A 20,846-nucleotide genomic window follows, 5' to 3' on the forward strand; every position below is an offset into this window, starting at 1 on the left:
GAGGATGCTGCTGCATGCATCTCCTCTCTAGTCACTGCTGCCGGAGCCTCTACAGTCCTGTAGAGCTCGTGGCTGAGAGACAGCAGGTCTGTGGGGCGCTTGCTGCTGCTGGATGCAGGCACCTGCTGCTGCCTCTGTGCTGGCTGCTGGACAGTGGGGGTGGAAGGCTGGGGGAAGGCTTCCTCCAAGCGCTCAACAAGGGCCTGCTGCAAGCTCCTTATTTGTTGCGCTGGGTCTCCTCCTGCAGGCGGCAGGAACTGGCTCAACTTCCCCTTGAGGCGTGGGTCCAACATCATGCTGATCCAGATGTCCTCCCTCTGCTTCATCTGGATCACCCTGGGGTCCCTGCGCAGGCACGTCAGCATGTGCGCTGCCATTGGGAAGAGGCGGGCCACGTCTGCTGGCACATCGACGTCAGTGCTGTCCTCATCCTCCTCCTCTGCCGCCTCATCCTCTCTCCACCCCCGCACCAACTCAGCTGCGCTGTGCTGATCCCCCTCATCAGCAGCCAGGTCAGGGACCTCCACCAAGTCCTCCTCCTCCTCCCCCTCAGAGGTGGACTGCGCAGCTGGTTGCCGCTCCTGCTGGTCCAAGGCTGCCGCTCCCTGTTCCAGCAAAGCATCGAGGGCCCTGTTCAGCAGAGAAACCAGGGGCACCCACTCGCAGACCATAGCATGGTCCCTGCTCACCATGTTTGTGGCCTGCAGGAAGGGAGCCAGCACTAAGCACACCTGCTGCATGTGCCTCCAGTCATCATCGGGGACGATGGACGGGATGTTGCTGGTCTTGTCCCTTCTCTGAGCTGCGGAAACAGTGGCCAGGGCAAGGTACTGTTTGACAGCGTGCCTCTGTTCAACCAGACGCTCCAACATCGCCAGGGTGGAGTTCCAGCGAGTCGGAACGTCAAGGATCAGCCGATGGCGTGGCAGATCCAGCTCCTTTTGCACGTCTTCCAGGCTCGCACAGGCTGCAGCCGAGCGCCGGAAGTGACGCACAACATTCCTTGCCGTTTCCAGCAGTTCGCCCATCCCCTGGTAGGTGCGCAGGAACTTCTGCACCACCAGGTTCAGCACGTGGGCAAGACAGGGGATGTGGGTCAGGTTTCCCCTGTCTATTGCGGCAACCAGATTGGCCCCATTGTCGGCCACCACCTCTCCGACTCTGAGGCCTCTGGGGGTCAGCCAAATCCTCTCCTGCTCCTGGAGTTTGGCCAACACATGGGTTGCCGTCAGCTTGGTCTTCCCAAGGCTGACCAAGTGCAGCAGCGCTTGGCAGTGGCGGGCCTTCACGCTGCTGCTGAGGCGGGGGGTTTGGCCAGGTGTGCCGGAGGATGGCAGAGGATCGGAGGAACCTGCTGCAGTTCCCCTGACCCTGCGGGGTGGCACCACCCACTGTGTTGCTGCTGCTGCTGTGCCCGCTGCTGCTCTCCCATCCTCACCCCCTTCCACCAAGCTGACCCAGTGGACAGTGAAGGACAGGTAGCGGCCTGTCCCGAAGCGGCTGCTCCAGGAGTCCATGGTGACGTGGACCCTTTCACCAACCGCGTGCTCCAGCCCTCGCTCCACATTGGCCATCACAAAGCGGTGCAGTGCAGGAATGGCCTTGCGGGCAAAGAAGTGTCTGCTGGGGAGCTGCCAGTCTGGGGCTGCGCAAGCAAGCAGCGCACGAATGTCGCTCCCCTCCTGCACGAGCGTGTACGGCAGGAGTTGGGAGCACATGGCCCGTGCCAGCAAGCCGTTCAGCTGCCGCACGCGACGGCTGCTGGGAGGCAGAGCCCTAACCACCCCCTGGAAGGACTCGCTCAAAAGGCTCTGGCGTGGCCTTTTGCTGACACGGGAATCAGCAGACACAGCAGAGGAGGCCACTGAGGACTGGCTGCCAGAACAGGCCTCAGTGTCGGCGGCAGGAGTTGCAGAGGGGGGAGTAGCAGTGCGTTTCCGCACTCCTGCTGGTGCTGCTGGAGGAGCAGGAGGGCGGGTGGCTGCTGTTGCTGCTGCTGCTGCTGAAGGCTGTGCAGTGATGGGTGTGGTGCCACTGCCAGCAGCAGATGCCTTCAGCCTCTGGAACTCCTCATGCTGGTGGAAATGTTTAGCCGCAAGGTGGTTGATGAGCGAGCTGGTGCTGAACTTTAAGGGGTCTGCACCTCTGCTCAACTTCCGCTGACAGTGGTTGCAAGTGGCGTACTTGCTGTACACAGTGGGCATGGTGAAAAACCGCCAGATTGGTGACAGAAACTTCCCCCTACGGCATGGAAGCGCTGCTGCCTGTCTCCCTGTGGTGGTTGGGGGGGGGGGCTTGGGTGCGGCTGGTGGTGGTACTGGCTGATGCTGCTGCTGCTGCTGCTGAGCCTGAGACACCAGCAGGCTGTGGGACGCTGCCAATGCTTGCAATGATGCGCCTCCTTGCAAGGCCCACAAGCGCATCCTCCTCCTCCTCCTCAGAGCTGCTGAGGACGACATCCCCTGGAGGTGGTGGCACCCAGTCTCTGTCTGTCACCGGGTCATCATCATCCTCCCCCTCCTGAAACATGTCCTGCTGGGATGAGGACCCCCCAAACTCCTCTCCTGATGCATGGATGGGCTGCTTGACTGTCGCCACAGTCTTGCTGTCCAATCCCTCATCCCCCAAAGTGCCCATCAGCATCTCCTCCTCAAGATCGCCAACAACAGCAGACAATTTACTCATGATGCCTGGGGTCAAAAGACTGCTGAATGACAGGTCGGCGAGTGACGGTGAACTGGCCTCCTCTCCAGACCCTGCTGGGCGGCTGCTGCGAACAGGGGTGGTGGTGGTGGTGGTGGTGGTGGTGAGGGTGGAGGCCTCGGATGCAGAGCTGATGGCGGGCTGCTCATCCTCCGTCATGAGTTGCACCACAGTGTCTGCTTCCTTTTCCTCAATGGGACGTTTCCGACCCGGCTGGAGGAAAATGGGAGCAGGTGCTACACGCTGCTGCTGCTGTGTCTCTGCAGCGTGAGTTGCAGATGCTCCTGCTGGGCGGCGCCCAAGGCGTCCACGGCCAGTGGCTATGGGAGGAATGTTAGCCACTGACGCTGCTGCTGCTGCGGAACTGTGCATGGTGGCGCGCCCGCGGCCGCGGCTTGCCACAATGCTGCTCCCTCTCCTCCTGATTCCCTTGCTGCCCTTCCCCTTGCCCAAACCGCGCTGGCTGCCACTTCCAGACATCTTCAATGTTTTGGGCGTATAGACAAAAGTTTTTTAAAAGGGCGGGTGAAAAGTGGGGTACTTTAATGGAGTGGGTTGGTTGGTGAGGTGACTGAGTGAGTGTCCCCTAGTACAGTAAGTAAGTAGTAACAGTCAGGAAGTACAACTAGCAGTTACAATAATCAGTAGTAATCACAAGTAAATTTAGTGTGTGTACACTCAGACAGTGAGTGCACGCACGCAGGAGCTAGTAGCCTATGAACACAGTGACTGAGTGTCCTAGACTCCTAGTACAGTAAGAGTAAGTAGTAACAGTAAGTAGAACTAACTAATTACAATAATCAATCAGCGATCAGAAGGAAATGGAGTGTGGGTGGTGTGTGTACACTCAGACAGTGAGTGCACGCACGCAGGAGCTAGTAGCCTATGAACACAGTGACTGAGTGTCCTAGACTCCTAGTACAGTAAGAGTAAGTAGTAACAGTAAGTAGAACTAACTAATTACAATAATCAATCAGCGATCAGAAGGAAATGGAGTGTGGGTGGTGTGTGTACACTCAGACAGTGAGTGCACGCACGCAGGAGCTAGTAGCCTATGAACACAGTGACTGAGTGTCCTAGACTCCTAGTACAGTAAGAGTAAGTAGTAACAGTAAGTAGAACTAACTAATTACAATAATCAATCAGCGATCAGAAGGAAATGGAGTGTGGGTGTGTGTACACTCAGACAGTGAGTGCACGCACGCAGGAGCTAGTAGCCTATGAACACAGTGACTGAGTGTCCTAGACTCCTAGTACAGTAAGAGTAAGTAGTAACAGTAAGTAGAACTAACTAATTACAATAATCAATCAGCGATCAGAAGGAAATGGAGTGTGGGTGGTGTGTGTACACTCAGACAGTGAGTGCACGCACGCAGGAGCTAGTAGCCTATGAACACAGTGACTGAGTGTCCTAGACTCCTAGTACAGTAAGAGTAAGTAGTAACAGTAAGTAGAACTAACTAATTACAATAATCAATCAGCGATCAGAAGGAAATGGAGTGTGGGTGTGTGTACACTCAGACAGTGAGTGCACGCACGCAGGAGCTAGTAGCCTATGAACACAGTGACTGAGTGTCCTAGACTCCTAGTACAGTAAGAGTAAGTAGTAACAGTAAGTAGAACTAACTAATTACAATAATCAATCAGCGATCAGAAGGAAATGGAGTGTGGGTGTGTGTACACTCAGACAGTGAGTGCACGCACGCAGGAGCTAGTAGCCTATGAACACAGTGACTGAGTGTCCTAGACTCCTAGTACAGTAAGAGTAAGTAGTAACAGTAAGTAGAACTAACTAATTACAATAATCAATCAGCGATCAGAAGGAAATGGAGTGTGGGTGTGTGTACACTCAGACAGTGAGTGCACGCACGCAGGAGCTAGTAGCCTATGAACACAGTGACTGAGTGTCCTAGACTCCTAGTACAGTAAGAGTAAGTAGTAACAGTAAGTAGAACTAACTAATTACAATAATCAATCAGCGATCAGAAGGAAATGGAAAGTGGGTGTGTGTACACTCAGACAGTGAGTGCACGCACGCAGGAGCTAGTAGCCTATGAACACAGTGACTGAGTGTCCTAGACTCCTAGTACAGTAAGAGTAAGTAGTAACAGTAAGTAGAACTAACTAATTACAATAATCAATCAGCGATCAGAAGGAAATGGAGTGTGGGTGGTGTGTGTACACTCAGACAGTGAGTGCACGCACGCAGGAGCTAGTAGCCTATGAACACAGTGACTGAGTGTCCTAGACTCCTAGTACAGTAAGAGTAAGTAGTAACAGTAAGTAGAACTAACTAATTACAATAATCAATCAGCGATCAGAAGGAAATGGAGTGTGGGTGGTGTGTGTACACTCAGACAGTGAGTGACCGCACGCAGGAGCTAGTAGCCTATGGACAGTGACTGAGTGTCCTAGACTCCTAGTACAGTAAGAGTAAGTAGTAACAGTAAGTACAACTAACTAATTACGATAATCAATCAGCGATCAGAAGGAAATGGAGTGTGGGTGTGTGTACACTCAGACAGTGAGTGCACGCACGCAGGAGCTAGTAGCCTATGGACAGTGACTGAGTGTCCTAGACTCCTAGTACAGTAAGAGTAAGTAGTAACAGTAAGTACAACTAACTAATTACGATAATCAATCAGCGATCAGAAGGAAATAGAGTGTGTGTTGTGTGTGTACACTCAGACAGTGAGTGCAGTGCGCACATGCAGGAGCTAGTAGCCTATATGAACAGTGACAGTGAGTGTCCCTACGGGTACAGTAAGAGTAAGTAGTAAGTAAGTACAACTAACTAACAATAATCTATCAGTAATCAGAAGGAAATAGAGTGTGTGTACACACAGACAGTGAGTGAGTGCACACACGCAGGAGCTAGCTAGTAGCCTATAAACAGTGACAGTCAGTGAGTGTCCTACTCCTAGTACAGTATAACTACAATACTATTAGTAAAGGACAGCAGAAATACTGGTATAGATGAGAGAATTAAACAGAGGACAGCTGCCCACAGAGGCAAGGCCCCCCTGAGGCCTAAACCTGTAAGCTTGCAGCAGCTGCCTGTCTCTAATGTAACACACAAGCTACTAACTAAAATACAATGTCTAAATAACTAACAACAATATAGGTGTGTATAGGAGGTGTATGTGAGCAAAAACGCTAGGTAAATGACCACAATAGAGCTCTTGCTAAGCCAAAGCACAAAGGAGCAACTCTCTCTCTGTACAAGTCTCAGGCAAGCACGGAGAAACGGAACATGGCGGCCGCTATTTATAGGGTAGGGGCTGGCCAGGGTCCCCCTCTGTGATTGGCTGCCGTCAGAGGGCCTGGGAGCCCTCTGATTGGCTCTAAGGACATCAATCTGGGCTATGACGCTATTTGAGCTCGGTACCGAGCTCGAATAGCGCCGGGTTGCTCGAATAGCTCGAATAGTGAATGGGCTTTTCGAGTGTACTCGGATAGCCCATTCGAATAGCTCCAGCTATTCGGAGCTCGAATACCGAGCTCGAATAGCTGAAAAAGAGCTCGAATATTCGAGCTACTCGAATATTCGAGCTCTGCTGAGCACCACTGGAGGGGAGCAGCCCCTGTGATTGCAGAGTGGCCCAGAGCTGTGGGGGCCCCTAAATACTAACCTTCTCTTTCTCAGATCCGGGGTACTATACTTCAGATCAATCAGTTGTTTTTGTAGCTACACTTTTTGTGGGTGTGAAGATCATTATGGACACACCTGTTTTATGACCCTTGCAAGATGGGCCCCCAGGCCATGAAAAGAGGTGTGAACATTGAATTATGCATCAAAGTTTCGCTGGCCTCATGAATTGTAGTTAGGCCACTGGAAATATTGTCTTTATTTTTTTTTTATCCCCTGCACTAACCTTATGAGTTATAATTAGTTATCACTGTAGTCCAACTAGGTCCACCTAGAGAGAGTATAATTTGCATACCTATATTTTCAACATTTACAATGAGGACCACAGCCTAGTTCTATACAAAAATGGGACTGTACATACACATGCTTATTTTATCATGTCACATGTAAGTTCAGGTACTCTTTAATGGTTATGGCAGAAAGGTGAAGCTAAGAAAAGAACTCAAGAAGGCTACTGTTACCTGTAGAATCGCTGAAAAATCTGGGAATCGAGTGGATGATTTCAAGTAGTACAGGTATCTTTAAAGTACTTTAGAATAGGGCTGATGCCCTTAGAGATGTTCCAGACCTTCTCTCATATATGTTACAATGGATGTAGTGATGTACTAATATTAAAGCACATTACTATGAAGCAGTGATGGAATGTCTTACAGAGTTTTAAAAAAAGTATCCAGTTTGAGCTACCTTATTTTAAGGTGGCCAAAAATCTACAAATTTTGCGGCGCTATTGACCATCCAATTTGATAATTGTAGGGAGTCGGATGAAAATTGGTGCCGCAATAAGTATGCCCAATCAAATTTCGACCAAATGCATGAATCACACATACTGGAAAGATCTTGGTAGGAAGTGATCAATCGAGTGCGCAGTGGTAGCGACGTTCGATATTGCAACAAATGCAACATGCTTCGTGTGTCTTGCCGCTCCCAAGTAGAAATGCCTAAGCAGTGTAAAATCTCACCTGTCCCACTGTCTCGACTCCAGCCTTCTCCACCTTCACCCCCGTGTGATACCAGGCACTTTTGTGTGATGTCATGTGGTTGCATTCAGTGTGAAAGCAGACACAGGGTTGATGGTGGAGCAGGCCAGGAGCCGCGGCAGTGTGTGTGTGTGTGTGGGGGGGGGGGGGGGGGAGCATTTTCACTTGGTGGCTAGGCAAAGGAAGCGCCAATAGGTTGATTCCTGAAAGATTTAAAGAGAAACTGAAGCCTTAAAAAATAGCTGTTTTTACTAGGTAGTCCTGTTCAGTAATAAGGCCATAGCTGAAATGCTGCATCCCCGCTGCAGAACAACCAATAATACCCCCGAAATCCTGAAGCAAAATTCCATGACTTTCCAGGTCATGGATTTTGCTGCCCGGGTGAGGCAGAGCTTTGCGCAGTAGCTCTGCCTCCAGGCGCGTCAATCTCGGCGGATCTCCTCCTCTCTCTGCCCCTCTTAGTGAAAGAAGACTGAGAGGGGTGGGGAGAGATTGATGCGAGCAGAGGGATAGCTACTGTACAAAGCCGGATTGAGCCCCAAATTTTGCATAAGGGATTTTGGGGGTATTATTGATTGTTGTGCCACAGGGATGCAGTGTTAAAGCTATGGCCTTATTACTGAACAGGACTACCTAGTAAAAACAGGTTTCAGACTCTTTAATGCTGAAATCTATAGGGAATTGGCCTGCGGTGTGTATGGACAGGCTACAGATCTCTCTCCGATCAGATTCTATCAGAGAGAGATCTGTCTCTTGGTCGATCTGCCTGTACATCACTAGATGTATGGGCACTTTAAGGTTCTCCAGCCCTGGTGAAATGTAGTAAATGAGACTCATTGTGCCTGTGTTGGGATGTGTGCTGTGCACATTGCACATGAGATTGATACCTCCCCCCTCAGCTTCTCAGACTGATTGGCAGGCTTCATTTCAGTATTATGTTTACACTTGTGTAGATTGATTTAGATTTAAAACCCTTTTTTTTGTTCAAAGTAAGAGAAGCTTTACTGCTCCTGTGCTTGGAGAGCTGAGCTTTTAACATAATTGCAGGTCTGTTGTGACACAGATGCAGAGATGCAGCTTATCTTGTTAAGTGCCAGAAATGCTTGAATGATTTTTCTGTATCATACCCATACTCGGCATGATAAAAACGGCCTGTTTAAAAACATCTTTCTCTGAATACCGTACAATGCCATTTGGATCTATGGAGGAATAATTTGGCCCTGTAATAATATAAATGGGACGCCAGAGACTACTGGGTAAATGATCATAATTCCATGAATTATTTTACAAAAGTCTAGAATTTTTTTAAATAATTATAATAATTCTTCTTAATATTTGCAAGTGGAGTAAGGACTTTTCAATAGAAGCAATCTGGTATTGGGATGTTGTTCTTCATTCCCTTGACTAACCAAAGATGTATTACCCAGTGTAAGGAACGCAATGCATATGATCGCACGCTCACGCTATTATGCACTGCTGATCGCATTAATTACAGTGAATGGATCAGCACTGCGCTTCCCGAAAAATGCATGCAGCAGTGCGATAGCGCATCACATATGATGGAGACGGCAGAAGTGCTGTCTATGCACTTCTGCCATTCTTGCATGTCGCACACTATATGCACTGCCAAAATGCACAAAGTAGCACATGATGTGAATGAGGTCTTAGGAAATGTGACTTGCTGCACAAATTACTGGGACCCATAACAGTTACACAGCTGTTCGCTAGGAATCTGTGTGACAAGACACGTGGCCCCAGATACTTACAACTTACAAATTTAGGGTTAATTTGCTACCATTGTATCCAGAGGATTTTTGTTTAAAGAGGGGGTGTGGAGGTGCTCGGTTTAGACACCAGTCAGTGACTATAAAATAGCAGATGCCAGTGGGTTTATTGGCAAGGGCTCTTTCCATTAAATAGAGTGGTCAGATTTATTGGTAAGGGCTAGTGGAAGAGTTGGTGGTCAATGAGAAGCAGATAAGTTTGACTTACTTGCAAATAGTATGCAAACTGTAACGATCAGTGTAACACAGAGAGGATCTGATTACCGGTGATCTGCAGTATCACCGAGAATGCAGATATATACCCGATTATTGATGATCTGCAGTATCACTGACAATCAGATATATCTCTAACCTCTGGACACCTGAGTAACATGAGTGTTTGGTGCAACCGTATACTTTGAAGAGAGCACCCGAGTAGAGGGTGCTAGGCAGTACGAGATACTGCTTAGAGAACAGGTCCCTTCCACTGGTCTGATGCTCCCCAAGGGGCGGAGCCAGGCTGTGAGTGGGAAGGATCAGAGAGTGAGTGACACCAAAGGTGTCACTGACAGTACTGGGAACTATCTCCCAACAGGGAAGATAGTTCTCTAAGTCGGACAGGCCAGGTCGTCAACACACAGACAGATAAAGTACAGAGACAGGAGACAGAAGCGGAATCCTAAGACTAGCGGAGTTTGGCAACAGAGTATCAGATATAGCGAAGTACCTAATCAGAGATTAGAAGAGTGGTCAGGAAAGCAGAAGGTCATAACAAATAATCAACAATGCCTAGACTTTGGGTGTGAGCTCCTAGATCATCAACACCCCGGAACTGGTCTAGATAATAATACAGATGGTAACAGGATTCCTAACAAATAACTTAGATAGTAACACAGTATCTAACAAATAACTTAGATAGTAACACAGTTAATAACTGGATTCCTAGACTAAGGTGTGAGCTCCTTGGTCATCAACACCTTGGAAACTGGTCTAGCAAATAACACAGATACTGACAAAAGGTCTGAGTGCTACCACATAGTGATCGCAATGGCAGACAACCAGCAAATGCCCAGCCACCAGTATATATAGTTCAGCGCTCTCCAGTGCCTCCCCCAAGTGCTGGACCAATGGCAACCGTTTCTGGCGTCAGCTGACCAGCCTGGTCAGCTGATCCCCCACTGACTGACATAAAGCTCTTCCTCCCAGCGCGCGCGTCCACCTAAACCTATGTGGACTACAGCTCCCAGCCATACCAGAACTTTGTTGTGAAATGCCCGCTGCGCTGCACACGGAATCCGCCGCCATGCCACCAGCGCATGCGGCGGTACCTCCGCGCTCAGGCAGACACAAAGACGAGTGAGCAGTTGCATCAGCTGCCGCGCTGGACGCGGAACCTGCCGCCCTGCTAGAGGTGCATGCGTCGGTGCTTCCGCGTTTTCTCACACAAACTGGACCAATCTGTTTCAGTAGGACAGAAATCTGATTGTTCCAATTGAAAGATGCATACAATTTTCATGAAATGCAAGTCAGAGTTACTTTCATCTCATTGACTACCTCTGGTTAGATTTTCCGTGCGATTTTGCGACCCGATCGTTTTTCCTGCACGATTTCGCATTCGATGCTGCGCTCGATTCTCTTATCTACATTCATTTTTCTTATCTTTTCCCATTCACCGCTATGAGAAATCGAGTGCGGAAAGGATCGGGAGCAATATCGGACATGACAGATTTTATCTATCGGATCCATCTATCGCACGAAAAATTGTACTGTTTGTATTAGGCATAAGGGAAGAGATTTACTGATTGTCAAGGAAGTAGGTTGCGGGGCACAGACACAGCAAGTAGCCAGCTGACAAAAACAGGATCACTAGTGCACGATCCTTACGCTCCTCTTCCAGTAGCAAAACCTACTCCACCATCTATTCTGCTCAACTGACTCGCATATAAGCCGAGGGGGTAACTTTTCAGCACTTTTTTTGTTCTGAAAAATTAGGCTTACATGCGAGTATATACAGTAATACCTTTTTAGCACCCAAACACAAAAAAGGAGTCAGCCTTTTCCTCATCCCATGCTATATAAACCTGGTTGGATTGCCACAGAAGTTAGATAACATTGTTCTTTGTCCCTCATGGCATTCATCTGGACTTTACTAACAACTGAAAAGGTATAACACGGAAATTATCGGAGCAATCAGAAGACCTAGACTCCATGGATAACATTAGCCTAATATCCTAATCAGAGCTTCAAACACAAAGAAATTATAAAGTGGACCTGCAGGTTCTTTGTGTACTGAGCTCTAATGGATCTAGACCAGGGATGCCCAACTACAGTCCTCGTGGGTCATATCCATGCCAGGATTTTGGCCCTTGAAGACTGGAGTTTAGCATTACTAGACTAACAAATCTATCACAATAGTAGCTATATCTGTATTAAAAATAATTATTTACCTCAATTCAAGATTTCTTCTAGCCCCCGCCCCCCATCTAATTACCACAGAGCTAATGTCCATTCAACAGCTTTGTCTCCATACTGATATCATTATTTCCGAAAATCAAATTTTACCAGTTTTTCCCTGATTTAGGTTTCTTAAGTGATGTACCTTTAAAACATAAATGGATAACATTTAATATTCGACTCTGTGCCTTTTAATTACATAGAAAGGCTTTGCAACTAATTTCTTGCATTTAAGCACAGCTAAAACACTCATATTAGTTTTAGATGATTTATTATTTGCTGAAACTGTCATAATGAAAGTACTTGGAGAAGCAGAAGTACCCTATGAACCCGTCAGAAGTGCCCCCTGGGGAACACGTGCCACCGGTTGAGAACCAGTGAGCTAGACATTTCAGTTTCCCAGAAAGCTGTAAGTGTATATGATCTTATTACATTAACCATCATTGCAGCCAGCTAATTGTTGGCTGGAGAAGGGTAATCTAAATTATTATATTATATTAGTAAGTCTGACTACAATGGGACTAGGGCCACAGTGGCTTTATAGCTAAATCATTATATTTGATTTACTCTACCAAACACGAAGTTACATATTGCCTTGGTCTCGTTTATTTATTTATTTTGGCTGGCCTGAGTGCATTCTTTTGCAAAATAATGCTATAATTCAGTGGTCCAGGCAAGTGACAGGGGCATAACTACAGAGCATGGGCCCCCCCAGCAAAACTTTGATTGCCCCCCCCCCCACCAATGCTGTCTATTGACCCTCACAGTCAAGGGCGCCCATCTCACAAGGGTCATGAAACAAGTGTGGACATCGTAATCTTCATACCCATAACAAGCATAGCTTCAAAAACACCTGATCTGGTGAATGGACCCCTTTATCGGAGGGAGTGAAGTAGTAGGTGGGGCCTCCTTACAGCTCTGGGCCCCCCTGCAGTCGCAGGGCCTGCATCACTGCAGTTACGCCCCTGCACTGTGACCTAGCTCACAAAGATTCTGCCACTTCCCATTGCAGCAGCTTTTGTAGGTGATTTCATTTGCAAAACATATTCAGTGTGTTAGGTCAGAGTATGATGTATGTTTTTTTGCAAAAAAAAAAAAAAGCAATACTCTAAAAGAATGAATATGCAAAGCAGTTCATCTCAGTGCTTTCATTTGAACACAGTGTGTCAGAATGGCTGATACTTGATGGAACCAACAGTAATAAAATCTAGAACAGCACCCATTGATGTAGATAGAATCAAAATTATCTACAGGTAACTCATGTAGCATTGATGTTTTCGTGTGTTATGTTACTGAATTTATGATGTATCTTATTTTTTCTTAATCCTGTCCCAACAGATGTGCCCTGCACGTTATCTTCCATACACACGTAACAATCGTTTCTGACTTTTCTGTTTGTTTCAGGTTCCTCAGGAAACGTTTTGTCTTTCAGTGAGACTAGAGCACATCAAGTGGTTCAGCAGAGATCAGATCAATTTATGCTGTACAACCAGAAGCAGCTTACCAGAATTTATCCATCTGCATACAGGATAGACTCCAGCAACTTTAACCCTGTGCCATATTGGAATGCTGGAATCCAGCTAGGTGTGTATTACTGTAGTTGTAGTGCAGAAATCTTTACTCCCATGCAGTTAACCATTAATCATACATAAGCTATGGAATTATCTCTGCAGGCAACATTGATTGATACATTTACGGTAGATAAAGTTAAAAGAGCCATTGGGTTGAAGCCAAATATCTAGTAGGAAAAATGCTCAAATGATCATATTGCAATCATTACTTGCCAAGAGGGGGACGGCCCAGCCTGACACATGTGGTGGGGTTGCCCTGTTTTGAAAAAATAACTCTGGGAGGAATTGAAAACGTCCTCAACTGCCGTCTAAAACCCAACCTGAGATATAGCGCCTAATAGGGCCTGGAATAGTTTTTTCTCTTTCTTTTATTTTTGTTTTCCCCCACCAAGATATTTGTTTGTGGAACTGGATTTATTATTATTATTATTATTATTATTATTTGTTCTCTATTCTTTTTTTATCACTTGCTTAGTTTCTCTTTATTTATGTAATGCACTATAAAATACTTAGCAATAAAGAAACACCTATTCTATGTTTTGGTCTATTATTCAAACTATCATGCAAACTAATATCCAAGCATAAAGTGATTTCTGTTGAAGCTCTGTACTCCAGCTGGGAAATAATGAGATAGCTGAGTTTGAAAAAATAAACAAAACAAAAAACAATCATTACTTGAATTAATTTATGGATTAAAGTAAATAGTATGGAGTCCCTTGGCAAGAAAGGCGTGTGTGTGTGTGTGTGTGTGTGTGTGTGCGTGCGTGCGTGTGTAGTGTGTGTGTGTGTGTGTGTGTGTGTGTGTGTGTGTGTGTGTGTGTGTGTGTGTGTGTGTGTGTGTGTGTGTGTGTGTGTGTGTGTGTGTGTGTGTCTTACAGTAATGTCTTTAATGTGAATAGACTATACTATATTCAGTTAGGCTACCTTATTATATTGCCATCTATGAGACTAGTATGGACTATACTATATTTGCTAATTCACATGACTGTGCAGTTCAATTCAATCTATCTTCCAAACCTTTTACACATCCTAATAAGCCATCCGAATAATTGGTGCATAGCGTGTATTGCTTTTTTAAAAAATTGCAAAAACTATAACTCTCAACACAAAAACAATGTTCTCTAAAAGTGGCCATACACATCGATTTTTATAACAATAACATTTCTATAGAGCTTTTCTCCCCTAGGACTCAAAACGCTTTTCCCATTGATATCTAGCTTATTTGATAACCCTAAATGAATCTGCTAGAAATTGATGGGATCGATCGTCTGATCAATTTCCTGCTGAAGCTGGTCAAATCGGTTGATCACTCCAGATGGAAGATATTGATCGGTGGCAGGTTGAGAATGGTGGCAGATTGACAGCGCAAAGAGTTTCACTGCAATGAACAGTGTAATGCTGTGGCCAGATAGATTTTTATAATAATTAATATTGAAATCTATTAGAAATGTATGCCTAGTGTGTGGCAGTAATAAATCCAACTCTAATCAGATTATGTCTGACAGGGATCTATCTGATGGTTGCATCTGTTGGTTATCTATACGTGTATGGCCACCTTTAAATGTGCACATTGTAAACTGTGTCTGAACTGTAAGGGCCTGTTTCCACTGCACACAGATTGGATGCAGAAAAACTCCAATGAATGCCTGTGGGAATATCTGCATCAATAAACGCAATCTGCACATACTCAACCTTGTAGTGAAGCCTGCAAACTGTAACACAGGAATGACGGCACAGCAAACTGGATAACTGAACCAAAATTACATACAAGTGCCATCACTCAACAGGCTGTAATACGAAACACTTTATTAGTAGAAAAAACACTGGCAAGAGGGCAACCTAAAATCAATTAAAATCACTGGAGCGCTCCAATATCAGACATGCCGCAAGCACACCTCTCAATCCACCATCCATACAGGGGTACCGGTACCTCACCTAGATAACTACCCTGCAGGAGATGTGGGAAACAGAAATGGGAATGTAGGCAGTCTGTAGTGTGTCACCTGCTGATCCAGATATGGGAATATCTGCATCAGAAAAACTGCGTTTAGTGGAAACAGGCCCATAGGCTTTCATTGGAGTCAGTTTTTCTACATCCATTCTGCATCCAATCTGCGTGCAGTGAAAACAGGCCCTAAGGATTCGGAGCTTTTATAGAACTCACATGATCAGAGCTTCTCTGTTGGCTGTAGAGACACATTGTCCCCTGCCCTGCTTCTGTACTGAGCCCTTTTCTGTACTTACAGTTGCACTGAATTACCAAACAGAAGGACGTATGATGGAATTAAATCGGGCAAAATTCAAGGTGAATGGAAATTGCGGATATGTCCTCAAACCCCAGCAAATGTGTAAAGGTAATTCACTCCTCTTAATTAGTCTGAAGTATTATAAATGCTGTCTTGTTTCTAACCTTATTCCTCAATATTTAATAAGTATGTCTTGTAAATGATGCTGACATACAAAGTGGTATATGAGGAAATTACATGTAAATGGTATCACCAGCATTCATTTTCTTCACAGCTCTGATCATTTAAAATAATGAACTCAGAATGTCACAAATGAAGAGAAACAAAATGGTGCTGTGAGCTTTCTTTATCATTGATGTTTCTTTTCTATCACACATTTTCAAGTCATTATTTAGTGTTTTCATTTTTTAAGAAAAAAAAAAAACCTTAGCCCTAATATAACGTATTTCAATCAGGCATATATTTCGTTTGCGTTTGATGCGACGTTAAGGTCGCATAACATGCCCCTAACGCAACGCATGTTAGCTTTGAAGTTGGACGTTACATTGAACTGTGTTATGCATCTCTTGATGCGTACTTGATGCATACTTTTTGACGCATACTGATCGAACGAAAACGGCGCATGCGGCACATTTAAAAATAAACAAAAAACATTACTGAGCATGTGCAAACATTCTAATGCAGCGAAATATGAGTATAACGCACAGCATGCTGCACTTTCATTTAACAAGCAGAGTTATACTCCAACGCAACGTGGGCACTGTGAACAGCCCATTGATTTATCATTACTGTCCGTTGTTCTGCGTTAGGGGCTGCTGTAACGTGCGGCTGTAACGTCGCACTGTGAAAGCAACCTAAATTGAAGGGTTTTTTTTAATTAATGAGCCACATTGTTAGCATGCATTTTTAATGTGCTATTGAGATGCCCTAGGTGCTTAAAATTGTGCTCAATTCCCTTTAAAGGAATACTATTGCAAAAAATGTTAAATTTAAAACACATACATATAGCATTTTTATGCTAAATAAACAATTTTTTTTGCGTTTTTGTGATAAAAATTATAATTTTTTTGCATCTTCATGAATTTTCCCCATGTTGCAAAAAATGTTCTCCAAATCGAAAATTCAAAATTCATGAGCAACATCAACTGATCCCGGTCAGCTCCAGATAACCAAGACTCTACAGTATGCTAAAAAGTATATTGCTTTATTGATCATGGTCCCATTTTAAGTTATAAAAGCACATTTTTATAAGTACACTACTGCTTTAGTAAGCATGTGCATATTTACACTGTGTGTCTAATTTTTCTTGCTTATTGTAGGAGTATTTAATCCCTTTTCTGGAGACCCTTTGCCTGCAAGCCCTAAAAAGCAATTAATTCTGAAAATAATTAGTGGACAGCAGCTTCCTAAACCTCCAGATTCTATGCTGGGTGACCGTGGAGAGGTGAGGTTATTGTCTATGTTTTGTATGTGAACAAATACGGTATATGTTTCTCTTTTTGGGCCCTAATCACACCAGACACAAATAGTGTACAAAGACTGTGATAGCTAATTCTGCACTATACTGAGAATGTATGATGGCATTTTGCTTAACATTACTACTGTGATCATTTTTTACTAATTCTGAATAGAATTGTAGATTGCTATGTACCATTTATCATCATTATTATTTCATAGCTCTTGTCAAATTTATTACCGTCATTATCACACTCATTAACTCTGTCGTGATCATTAAACACACTCATTAGATCTATCAGTATGGTCACCCTTTTTAAAGCAAAAGTTTTAAAGACCTGGTAAAAATGTGTTTAAAAAAAGTATTATTATTATTATTTTTTATTTATATACTGCCAACATCTTCCGTGGCACTGTACAAAAAGTATTATAATGTGTACAAATACAAAAACAGAAGTTACCTTCAGGTAAAGGACCACTCCAGCGAAAAAAGTAGGCAGTTAAAATCTGACATAACCGATAGGTTTTGGACTAGTCCATCTCCTCATGGGGGATTCTCAGGCTTTTCTTTGTTTTCAAAAGCATTTCCTGATTGCCAATTTAAATGCCAAAATAGTAAGATACCAGCCAGCCTCCCTGCTCACTTGCACACTATTTTCTCATTTAGAATTAGCAACTGCCATTCAGGAAACGCTCTTGAAAACAAACAAAAACCCCCGAGAATCCCCCATGAGGAAATGGACTAGTCTAAAACCTGTTGGTTCTGTCAGGTTTTAACTGCTTACTTTTTTTCACTTTAGTGGTCCTTTAAACGCAACTCAGCAGTATATTATTAAAATATATAAAACAAACCTTGTGGGCCTATTGTAGTGGGGGTGGTGTTGGAAGGGTGGGGTTTACAGGCATTACTTACTTTTGGGGGTTGCTCCCTAGCCCATCCACATGCTCATATAATCTATCAATTTTCAGAATAATCATGGTTGCACATCCTCACCATCTCTATAGTCATGATTGCTTCTGTATGTTTTTGGTTTACTTAAAGTGAAATTCTACCCTCTCTTAAAATTACCAATAAATCTGTGCTGTGTGTGCTGCACAAATATTTTTGCTATTTAATACCATTAAAAAATACCTTTCCTCTTCAATCTGCCAGACTGCCACCAGCTATGAATTTCTAAACCTGACTGTAAGCTCAACTTGCATTATTTTTGTAGTCTGGATTCAATACTTTTTGTTGCATTCGTTTTTAGTACAGACAGCCTGGGTTTTGCTTCTTCCTACATAGAGCAGAAACAGTTGTTGCTTATTTTCCACACTTAGAGCTAGTTCACACCAAAAATCGCTAAGCTTAGTTGCAAACGCTTAGCAATTTTCTAGTGATTCCCAGCATGTGATTTTTCAAGCGATATTACAGTTTTCCTATACTTTACATTTAGGCGTAATCGCCTCCTTAATGCTGCAGGACCTGCGTTTGGAAAAAAAAAATCACATTGCTCTGGTGTGAATTAGCCCATAGAAAGACATTAGCCAAGCAGTTTTTGAAACTCAAGTACTTTTGAAAGTACTCAGGTGTGAGCCAGCCTTTATACTAACTGAGTGATTGGCAGCAGCTTTGAGCATCCCAGTTATGGCATATTATGATCTCTTAATATTTGAATTCATTTATACGAGGCAAGACATTTTATGTATATACCATTAGCGCTAACAATATGAGAGCTGAGTGGAAGGAATTACTAGCATACAACAAAGGGGGAATTTCACATCAATCAAATACAGAAAGTTAACGCATTCTGAAGTGTCGACGCTTCAACATTTAACATATTATTTTGTGCATTTTTTTACAGATCATTGACCCTTATGTTGAGGTAGAAATTATTGGTCTACCTGTTGATTGCTGCAAAGAGCAGACTCGAGTAGTCGATGACAATGGTAATTTGTTTTATATTGATTATACTTGTTTTTCACAAAGGATGCAGGCCTTTTGTATCATTCTGCACTGTATGTGAGATGAGGATATTATTGTATATTTGCTGCATATTTCAGCTATTGATTCTTTGGATCTTACAGTGTAGTAGATCTTGTTCAAGTTGCCATGTTTTATGCATGCTATGTCTTTTTGAACTAGTGAGCCCTTTTCTGTACTCTTTTCAATGACACTACATGATGCAAATAGTCTTTGTGCAAATAAGGCTTTCCTTCATTGTCCATCAGTATGGACCTATAAGAATGCATACTTTTTTAAAAAGGTTTTGTAGGCCAGTATTTTCCCATGTCAGTTGCCGAAGGTTTGCACAGCATCCTTCCCTGGGTGCAGGATACAAGCCAATATAAAATGTTAAGAATGTTGACATAAGTGGACCCCAGTCAAGACATACGGATAAAGCTTTGCAAAGAATTTATTAGACTCTTATAAACCGTTTGGATAGAACCAGGGGCATAAAAAGGAAGTGGGGAATTTGGGCGCTTGCAGCTACTGGAAATTTGACCTCCCCCCCCCCCCCCCACCAGCCTGCAAGGGCAAGTGATCAGGTGCATGGGGTATGGGTATCATGTAGCCGAACCCCACACAGCCACTAATAGTGTTAGCTATAGGTGAAGGGGGTGGGGTTGGGGGGTTTGTGTTATCAGTAGGTAGGGAGAGGTTAGTGTTAGGAGTAGGTGGGGGGAGTTTAGTGTTAGGAGTAGGTAGTAAGAGGTTAGCGTTAGGAGTAGGGGGGAGGTTAGTGTTAGGAGTAGATAGTGAGAGGTTAGTGTTAGGAGTGGGTAGTAAGAGGTTAGTGTTAGGAGTAGGTGGGGGAGGTTAGTGTTAGGAGTAGATAGTGGGAGATTTGTGCTAGGAATAGATAGGGTAGGGTTAGTGTAAGAAATAGGATGTAGTGGGGATAGTAGAATATTGGTATAATTACTGATAGTCTACTATCAGGGATTGGGAATAGTACAATATCAGTAAAATTACCAATATTCTACTTATGGCTTCACCAGGTGCTCAAATTTCCAAATGCTCTTTGATGTATTTGGTGTATTTTGAATGCTATTTGATTTATGCCAGACAAATGCTTGTGCAGCTGCATGAGACTGGTACGACCTCTGAAGTCCATGTGTTTAGGCCTCCAGCTTTCACAGTTTAATTTCACAGGGTAGGAGGAGCTTACAGCCACACAGTGATTCTGTTGACACACAATTTTGACCATGCCCACATTTTTGCTGCGGTGTGCTACATTTGGATTTGCAAGGGGCCCACTATTTATTATCTCTGTGTAAAAACTGATCCATTCTACGGATCAGTTTTCCATCCATGCTAGTGTAAACAGGGCCTTGGCCATATTTTTCTAAACACAAGATATCACATGTGTATTCATTTGTAATACAATGACCAATCCTCAGCTTTTGATTCTGTAAAACACTTTGCCTTTCTTGCTCACAAATCATAACATGTAAAAGCTGGATTCTATCTTAATTTGTGCATTTAAATACTAGGCTTGTCCTACCTGGAATCCCTAGCCACGCTACATCTAGATAGGCAATGCAGACAATGCTTCGTTGACTGTAATTCTTTTGAAAGCTCATAATTTCCCACTGTAAAGTGTATACAATAAAACATACAGGCACAACAGCATAATTAGTCCTTGTACTCCAACAGCTGCTGAAGTTTTCTTAAATAATTTCCCGAGTCGCTATCCCCGCTCAAGATAAAATTACGGAATGTCGTTTGAGGATGACAACATTAGCTCCAGTAGACTGCCTTCACATTAATTAAAAGTAACAAGATAATATATGTAATTTAAGCAGTAAATGGTTTGAAGTTTTAAGCAGGCTTAGTATTAAAATTGCTCAGTGCCTTAAATACACACTATGCTAATTTCACTAATTCATTAAATACAAATCCGTATGAACTTAAATTTTAGTGAAGTTAAAAATGACCTTCTGTGGTTCAGAAAGGAGTTGCTTTGGCTTGGTTATTAAGCCGGAGTATTGTAGTTTTTAGCCCTTTGACTTGTAGTTCTTGGTAGGTTCATTCAGCATGTAGA

The 20,846-nt window shown here is 44.1% G+C and overlaps 1 protein-coding gene across 9 annotated transcripts in view; it reads left to right on the plus strand.

Moving 5' to 3' along the window:
• The window catches only part of PLCH1 (phospholipase C eta 1), a 359,933-nt gene that overhangs the window by 310,628 nt on the left and 28,459 nt on the right, over nucleotides 1-20,846 (plus strand). For all 9 annotated transcript variants that reach the window (XM_068280865.1, XM_068280866.1, XM_068280870.1 and 6 more), the window contains 4 exons: nucleotides 12,951-13,130; nucleotides 15,364-15,471; nucleotides 16,683-16,807; nucleotides 18,663-18,747. In XM_068280865.1, the coding sequence (XP_068136966.1) occupies nucleotides 12,951-13,130; nucleotides 15,364-15,471; nucleotides 16,683-16,807; nucleotides 18,663-18,747 (498 nt within the window). The remainder of the gene's footprint in view (nucleotides 1-12,950; nucleotides 13,131-15,363; nucleotides 15,472-16,682; nucleotides 16,808-18,662; nucleotides 18,748-20,846) is intronic.

The sequence above is a fragment of the Hyperolius riggenbachi genome, chromosome 4 (assembly GCF_040937935.1).
Source record: "Hyperolius riggenbachi isolate aHypRig1 chromosome 4, aHypRig1.pri, whole genome shotgun sequence".
Classification (NCBI taxonomy): Eukaryota; Metazoa; Chordata; class Amphibia; order Anura; family Hyperoliidae; genus Hyperolius; species Hyperolius riggenbachi.